The sequence below is a fragment of the Argiope bruennichi genome, chromosome 5, assembly GCF_947563725.1.
Source record: "Argiope bruennichi chromosome 5, qqArgBrue1.1, whole genome shotgun sequence".
In the NCBI taxonomy this organism is placed as follows: Eukaryota; Metazoa; Arthropoda; class Arachnida; order Araneae; family Araneidae; genus Argiope; species Argiope bruennichi.
Genome location: NC_079155.1, coordinates 54037344 through 54046867, shown reverse-complemented (window position 1 = coordinate 54046867; position 9524 = coordinate 54037344). Strand labels below are relative to the sequence as shown.

At 28.0% G+C, this 9524-nt stretch overlaps 1 protein-coding gene across 1 annotated transcript in view; it reads right to left on the bottom strand.

Annotated features, from left to right (window-relative positions):
* Nucleotides 1-4071: 4071 nt before the first annotated feature.
* The window catches only part of LOC129969620 (bcl-2-related ovarian killer protein-like), a 166404-nt gene continuing 160951 nt past the window's right edge, over nt 4072-9524 (bottom strand). Inside the window, exon 4 of the mRNA XM_056084268.1 lies at nt 4072-4253. Coding sequence (XP_055940243.1) covers nt 4137-4253 — 117 coding nt within the window. The 3' untranslated portion in view covers nt 4072-4136. The remainder of the gene's footprint in view (nt 4254-9524) is intronic.

Here is a 9524-nt window from a genome sequence, read left to right as displayed (position 1 = left end):
ATTAATAAATTCTCTTAGAGGCAGTGATCTTAATATTTTAGTAATAATACAATTGTCCAATCCTGTAAGCTAAATGACTAACATGTCATTTGGTAGGGATCAGAGAAAAGCAAAATTGATCAATAGAAGATTGTAATGTTATATTTATATTTGATAAACTGGTAGGCCACTGATTTAAAGATAATACAGTTCTCTAAATATTGATCACAATTTTTAATTAGTGTAATTGGTTTATACTCCTTTTTGAAAATTCTAATAATACCCATTTTTGATGTGATGAAAGAATTCAAAACTTTTTAAGTTGCTTGAATGTGAGCATTTTTAAAATATCAAGAATTTTATTGAGATATATTTATTTGGATTCAATCTTAAAGATAGGGAACATTGTTATATTTTCCATTAGTTTAACTTAATAAACATTATTTCATAAATTACTTATATTTTATCCTAACTTGTCCTTTTTAATATTTAAAAAAGGTAATTAAAATATTTCAGTGAATCATTAAATAGTTACAGAAGGTCTATTAAGAAGGGAGTGCGTTCAGGTGGTCTTCAAGTAGCAGTAGTCAAATGACATAGTTTTGGCTTATAGATCCAATTTTGCTATCTTGCAGATCTAGTGCCTGTTAAGTTTTAAAGGATTTTTGTCAATCTAATCCAAAGTAGCTGGTTGCATATCATCTAGCCAAAATTACTTTTATCACAGATCATAAGACATGTAAGTATTTGAGAATGTAAAAAGGAAAATGTATTTCATAACTTTAGTTTGATTGGAAGTGGATGAAATTTAATATGAATCTGAAGACGAATATATTTTGCCAAATATTTTAACTCTATGTATTTAGAAACGATAAAATTTAAAAAGAACGAATCTTTACAATGAGATATTTTAACACGATACGAAATACAAGTTAAATAAAAATATTTATTTGAAAAAGAATTATAAACTCTTAAAAAAGAATTTTCTGACTTACACCAGTTTAGTTGAAAAAATGTATTAGTATAGCAAACATTTTTAAAACAATTTTTTATTTATGTTAAAAAAAATGAGTCGTATTCCTAGCTTCAAATCAAGGAAAACATTTCTTGCCTATTATTTTTAATAAGTCTAACAAACTCAATAGATTTTTTCACTTTTAATTTTATGCATTAATTTAAGAAAGCACCCATCCATGATATATATGAAAAAAAAAAAAAAATGCTTTAAACCTTATGCTGTTTCTCCATTTCTGCTTTGCTGCCCAAGGAAGAAAAAATTTTCTACGCAAGTACCCTGCTTTTCAGTTTTGCATATCTGAGCAAAAAATAATGCCATTCGTCCCCCCCCCCTCCTACATCATTCTCCTCTTAGCTTCTTTTAGGAGCGGTTAAGTACTTGATTAGTTTACTTTGAAGAGAGGGAAGAAAAGTTATTTTACTCATTTTTTTTTTTTGAGGTTTTATATTTTCCCATTTAAGCTCTTTTGAGTGTTGATATTTCTTCTTGTTATTGATGAATAAATTAAAAGTTTTCGTCCAAAAAAATTGGCTGATTAGTTTTGCATAGGAGAAATGAAGAATCCTAGAATAAATATTGAGTTGTTGAAATTCATATAGCTGAGATACTAAGCTCTATGTTGAAATTAAACTTAATATCTTTTGACTTCCAGAAAATGTAAGCTTTTTCATTCTTTTTTTTTTTTTTTTTTTTTTTTGTAATCGATTGATTATTAGAAAATTATTATTGTTTTTTATTTAAAAGGATGTGAAAAACTACTAAAATTTCAAAAATATTATTTTGTTATTTAATTATTTAAAATATATGTATAAAGAAAAAACGACTAAATGTATTTAATGACAATCATTTCTTAATCTTCGATATGTTCCTTAAAATAATAATGTTGGAAATCGCCAATAACAAATAAACTTTCTGTTTACAACATTCATGCATTTAAGGTTGAAGCCATACTCTTTCATACAATTTCAAGATTAGTGCACTAAGCATTGACTTTGCGAATAAGGGGCTGTAAAAGCTATTTTACTGAACAGCGCATTGTTACTTTATATGGCAACAACTTTTGTGACTAGCTTTCGTCGTTCATAAAGTTAAGATTCGAAACAAATTTCATAGGCATTTTTTCTCTATATATTTTACATTCCAATGCAAATTATGGCTGCAATTTACACTACAATAACTGACACTTTCTTTTGCCGAAAAGAATTCCCGAACAGCAAATTTAAATAAAACATTTTAATTACGAATTCAAGTTCTAATTATAAAAACTGCTTCTTTTCTGAACTGGACTGTGTTTTTTTTCAGTCCGATTCATTAAATGAATCGAGACGTTTAATATTGTCAAAATATTTTCTCTCAAGTTGGCATGTCATAAAATCTGATGACTTTTAGCACTGCCCACAGTCAGCGACATAAAATATGTAAATCTATTTTTCATCTTTGAGCAATAAAGGATTCCTAAGTTAAGCTTAAGATAAAGATGGGGAGTAACTTAAAAACAACATGATGCCAGTGGATTCTTTATCGAAATGTAATTTATCAAATTATACAGAATTCTTTATTTGTCTTGACACAATATTATTTGCGGTTTTTTGAAGGGATAAACTTTAAAAAAGATTCCACGATGTTTAAATCAATGGCTCGTTTTTAAATGTTCATATTATATAATCTGCGACCCTTGATAATGCTCATTATGAGACCCTTTTTCTTAATAGCATAATTAATTTAATCCCACATTTTAATATATTTTTAACATGTTAGTGGTTTACTTTAGGTTAATATTTTATACTGTATAAACTTTACGAATATGTATTTGTTTTTATTTATCTAGTATGATTCCAGAATGTTCAGCAGTCATACTTGTCCGCTATATTATTGATGCAATATTGTATTATGCTTAGGATGCATAAAAGAATTTCTGATTAACCTCCAGAGATTCTAAGAGTTTGACTTGATGGCATTTCACTAGGTGATTGTACTCTTTGAGGCAAAATCCATTCTTGATTTCCATAAAAGTACTCCCTTTCGTTACTAAAAAGCAATTTTATCCAACGAAAACCTGGAATGCTTTCCTTTTTTCTCTGATGAAAAAGGAATGATAGTTGAAATTAATATAATCCAAATCCATTAAATAATGCGGATCTTAAAATGGTAGAAAACTAACCTCAGGGGAAGGATATAGTATTGACAGATCTATTAAAAACACATTATATAAATACTAGATAAAAAGATTTCAAAATCCTGATTTAACGTAGATAGATTAACACAGATAGAAGTGCGATAGCTAATTATTATAATAAAATGTGTATATGTTTTATTTTTCTTGCATATTTCCAACCAGGCTTTCAATAAATATGCATAACCAAATCGGAGTCACTCCCGCCTTACCTGAGCATTCAGGATAATTTGAATTGTTGTCTCGTGACAAAGCGAAGGTGGGAACTAAGATTCAGTCTTATTGGTCATCACCGGCCACGATACAACCACTCAGAAGAAGGTACGTCTCAGAAGAAAAAGCAATTCAACCCTTTTGCTTTAATGTACCCATATGGAAAGCGAGAACCAATCACCATATCAGAAATTTCTCGTCCTACACGTGTAAAGTCCCCAAAGGTATAATGAATAAGTAGAACATTGCATCACTGTAAGTTTGGTATTAAAATTTACTGAAAAGAATGGGATTCAAATGGCAGTTCCTGGATTTTCGGTCGTTCAAATTCTGCAGTTATGGAAGTTAACAGATCTTCCGAATCTGAAACGGGATTCGTCGGTCCACAGCACATTAGACAAACAATCGTCATCACCCCCCCCCCAATTTTTTGCACTCTTTTTTGTTTCAATAAAACCCCATGTCATCTCAAACATGTGTGTCAATTTATACCTCTCAACCTACATTATTCCTTGAATTATCTAATTTTCAAATGTTAACGGACTTTTGAATCACCCTGTATGTAAAAAATAAATAAAAACAGGTAGCGTTGCGGATATAGAGGCTAATTTTTAATATAATTTATTTTATAATCAGTGTAAAGACTACATGTATCTGCGATAATTAGAGAAAAAAGAAGGAGCACCTCGGAGAAATAAGTTAAACTTTATTCACACAAAAACACATCGGGATGATGAAGGTAGGAAAAAAGGGTTATAGGAAAATCCACCAAACGATGATCATTAAAATCACTACGACGAAGAAAGAACATATGGCCTCTTTTGCATAGGAATTGCTGGTGTCTTTCTTGAATCTCGTCAGAAGAGTTGCCTGAAAGAAGATAAAAAACATAGTCAATGAACTGTTCATACCACTTTACTATAGTCACAGTAACAGTTTATAAGTAGTAAAAATTATGAAACCTTCCTGTGTATTTTGTTTTGCTTTTAAAGCCAACATTCTTGAATGGTCTTATCATTATTTTATGATTTCATCATCTCAATCACAAAATGTTGTGGAGCTGCATACGATTATAATCAATTAATCAAAGTAGCAATCAATGGTGAATATAAATGATATATTTTTCTGTATTTATCACCTGTTTAAAAGGCAAACTATAACCACGGAAACAGATGAATCAAACCATATCTTATAACTTTAAGAGAGCAATTTTTGTATACATATAAATTTATTTATTTCGTGTATCTCGGAAGCGGCTCCAACGATTGGGATCTAATTTTATATTTAGATAAGGTTTTTCTTTTTAAGTTTGTCTATATAGGTGTTTTTTCCTGAAAAAACGCGATTTTACACACACACACATTTTTTATAATTAACTATTCGAATAAGTATATTGAACTTCCACTTCCAAGTGTATGCCATGCAGTATATTGGTCAGAACAACCTGAATGACGCATGTGTTGCGGGTCCTCCGTGCTTAGTCGCGTTTTTTGCTTTATTTTTTACTAGCCGCCTTTGGCGACCAGCCGGTTCGCCAATCTTAATGTTCGTTAAAATTTGAATAATTAAATATTTTATGCGATTCCTTCTTTTATAGCTTTTTCATCAAAATATTTTAAAACTTCAAATTTTGATAGCCATAAAACTTATGTATTTACATTTCATATTTTTGATTTTTAAGTTTATTTGTGTAAGTGTCTTCCCTAGGAAAAAAACATCCGCGATTTTACACACACGCACAAAACACTTTTTTTTTTTTATAACTAACTATTAGAAGCTTTTTATATCTGCTCTTCTGCTGACAATGTCATATAGTGCCATCCCAGACCCGATTTAATCATACTGTTACCCATGTTACACCCATATTAATCATACTGTAAATTTGTGAGTTCAGAAATATAAGTAATGATGGATAAGCTGCAAAATGAATATAGCAGCTGTAAATGCAATATAGCAGATTGTTTCGAATAACATGTTAAACTAAGTGCATTCATACTTTTTTTAAAATTTAAATGACCAGTTCATAAGAAGGCAAAATATTCATATGAAATCAGTAGTGATTCGTATCTAAATATTTTCTCCGAAAAAAATAAAACAGTCTTCCAGATATTATTTACTTAGATTTAGTGCTGAGTTGATTACAAAAGCTTATGAGTTCAGCGAAATTCATTTCAAACTATTTTAGAAATTTTATTAAATAATATCTTCTTTTATTGATCTTTCTGCATTGCTTCAATCAAATATTTATTTTTCGCACCTATTTAATTGAAAAATTCCTTCTAGTATAAATTTCCTTCTAATATTTATAAAAAATATTAGAAGGAAAGAAAGACGCAGAAAAATAGGCACGTTTTAAAAAGCCATTTTGATTTTGTGCCTTTACTTTAAAGATCTTGTATTTTTCATGTATTTCAGAATCTATTTTTTTATTGCAGCTTGATGGAATTTTTTTGTGAATTGCACGATTTTTAAAACAATTCTATCAATATTAAATCCATATTTTTTTTTCAGAAACATGGGGAACTGATTGTCAACATAACTTTAAAAGATGATGAAAAAGTATTCTATCTTAAAAACGAAACATAATGTTTGGAGAAATTCATTAATCTTTTATAATGCCTCCTAGGAATTACGAAAGGCCACATAAGTGTGGGCCACAACGGCAAAACGATCAACTTTTATTTTTCATTTTTTAAATAAATCAAGTTGGGAAAAGAAAATTTTTAAATGAAATGTAGAATTCTTATTATTTTAATTATTTTTATTTTTAATCTTTAATTTAAAATTCATTATTTATAAATATTATATGGAAAGGTAAAATATATTATGGAAAAGTAATTGAATGAAATTAATCTATTAATAGATACGAAAATAACAAAAATAATAAAGGTCACGAAGAACACACAAATGTACAAAATTACGAAACTTAAGCACATTAGTTAATGAATCGAAATCGATAGCAAAATTCTATCTTTATAAATATAAAACAAATCAAGTTAAAAAATCTGTAAAAATGCTAACATAGTAGTTTTATAGACAGAAGTGAAGACTATAAATAAATTATTTATAAATTTATAAAAAAAAAAGAGATGTGCTGTTGAAAAAAAATTAAATCAATAAAGTATGAATGGAAAAAGTCACTCTTTTTAATATTTTTATTAAATATATTTTAAAATCTTAAGAAATTTGCACTGCATATTTTCAAAAGGAAACTTTTCATCCTTAATTCTAAAACTATTATTCCTTTCTAAGCATATACACTCTATCGAAATGGCCCGAAATCATTTTTATTACTTATTTTCGAATGTTACAATCAAATACAAACAATTCGTCATTCGAACATTTTAAAGTACTTCAATGGTTTAACGTTGCACTAATTCAATGCTTCCCTTAGCTAATTAAGGAAATTTAATATTATTAGAAATGCAAACAGGAGGGCTCGACATGTCTCTAAAACTTCCATTCAGTTAGGGAAAAGAAGATGTAAAAGAAATCGAGATGTTAAAATAGCCATCAAATAGACGGTTTAATCGAGGTAATCACTGTAATTTGAGTAAAGAAACGAGTATCAAATGTTCCCAAACTATTATCTCACAAAAGGGATTTTTAAATTATCTTAAAATAAAAATCAACTTTTTAATGATATTAATGTAATTTACGCACAATTATCTTCTTTATTTTTAATAAATTGTTAAGATAATTTGATCATGACGATATCATAACATTAAATTCATTTAATACATGAAAACATTTAATCGCGGGCTTTTACCAATGTTAAGATTTAAAAAATTACTTTTCTTGGATAGTAACTTCGAAGTAGAATTTTTACTTCCATTTTTATTTTGCATAATGCTGAATGATCTTGTGAATGCATTATCTACGGAAATGGAGTTGCATTTCAAGTCATCTGGATTGATGGAGATTCTTTCGAGAATTGCACTGTTGTAGACTATTTACATCCATTTGGTTAAGGCTGAAACAGAGCGCAGAAAATCGATGTGTATAAATCTCCACAGAAATCGGAGAGCAACAGAAGTTAATAGAGCCATTTTCTGAAATATTTCCACTCTGGGGCAATTTATAGGACAAAATGTTTATAGGAATCGAAGGAAAAAGATACAAAATCAATTTTTAGAAATGCGAGATTTATTCTAGAAAAAGGAAAAAATAAGGAACATACTTGTATCCTAAGTAAAATTTAAAATTCTTTTATTTGTTCTGATTTTACTACATCATTTGATAAAGTATTGCTGGGGGGAACAGTCAATGATATGAATCTTTTGTAACGTCGAAGCATATATGTATATTTTGGTAAATTAAAATTTATTCTGAATAAAGAATAATATTAAAAAAATTGAGTAAAAATTTAAATGACTAACACTTAATATCTCTCATTATATTAAATAAAAATTTTATTTGTTTAACAAACATTTGGAAATTGCTAATATTTTTGAGTTAAAATAAAAAAATATATACAGGGTGTTCATTAATTATTGTCGGGGTTTCCGTACCTCATAACTTTCGAATAAAAAATATTACGCAAAAACCAATTACGTATTCGTAAATTACAACTCAAAGAATTTTATTAATGATATTAAAGTGCAAAGCTTGCACAATTTGCACTTTGTAGGATTCAGTTGAAGGCGATTATGTATTCTTAAATTAGAACTCAAAGAATTATGAATACGTAAATTACAACTCAAAGAATTATATATTCGTAAATTACAACTCAAAGAATTATGAATACGTAAATTACAACTCAAAGAATTATGTATTCGTAAAGTACAACTCAAAGAATTACCTTCAGCTGAATACCTACAAAGTGCAAATTGTGCAAGGTTTACACTTTAATATCATTAATAAAATTCTTTGAGTTGTAATTTACGAATACGTAATCGGTTTTTGCGTAATATTTTTTATTCGAAAGTTATGAGGTACGGAAACCCCCACAATAATTAATGAACACCTTGTATATATTACTTTTTAGTATGTTATTAATAATATAAGTATTAAGCGATACAAATAAACTTATTTTATTAAAATTTAATTAATTGAAAGATGTTATAACAGGTTTTCATATTTAGAAAAACTATTAATAATTTACTGACTTTGTTTTGAAAACATAAAAAGTATGATGCATTTTTCAAAAAGATTTATGCTATACTAGGTTAAAGTAAGTTATTAACAATTGACGGATTATACTTTCCTACATGTTCATTAAACTTGACATTTTACTTGCTTGTGAAAATGAAATTTTGTAATCAATTTTCAATTCATTTCCTAATGTTCTAGAATTTTGAAATTTTGTTTTCTTAATACTATTCTAATGTTTTCAAAATTATTATCTAATTTATTAATTTATTTTAATTTTTATTCCGTACACGAGGCGATATCTTGTAATGATTATTAGAAAAATTGATTTCAAGGTTTCATAATATTTATAATAATGATTCATTATTTTAATAATTATATAATTTTGACTGTTCTGATATGACATTTGACATCATGGGACATGTATCCCTGATTATAATCTAAGCTAGAGTGGATTTAATGGGGACCTAAACTGCGACACAATTTGAATATAAATGGATAGAGAACGAATCACTTTATCTAATTAAACCGGTCACAATTAATTAATTAATTCGAAATAAATAAATAATTTTAAACATAAAGTATTTGTATGTTTTTTTAAAAAAATTTTTAAGCAAGAGAGGATTTAAGATGTAAAATTAATAAAATAATGAAAATGAGAAAAAACAAATAAACAAAAAAAAAAAAAAAAACACCACCTTTTTACTGTACTAATAAATGCGGATTTTTTACAAACAGCTTTATTAAATTTATTTTAAGGCAATTTATTTTTGTGCAGTAGCTTCTTGGTCGATTCAGGTTTTGTGGCGCAAATACATATCTTATGCACGTAGGTGTGTCAAACATAAAATTTATGGAAAGCTCCTATAATAAGAAAGGTCCATGATCCACAGCCACTTCCTCAAACTAATTTGCATAATTGTGTTTTCATTCTGGGCATCTGGAAACTTCTCAAGGGTCTTCTTTTCTTCTGAAGATCTTACACCGATAATCCTCCTCCTCCTCCACAAGCAGCCCCTTCGAGGGAACAAGAACCATGAAATATGCTGA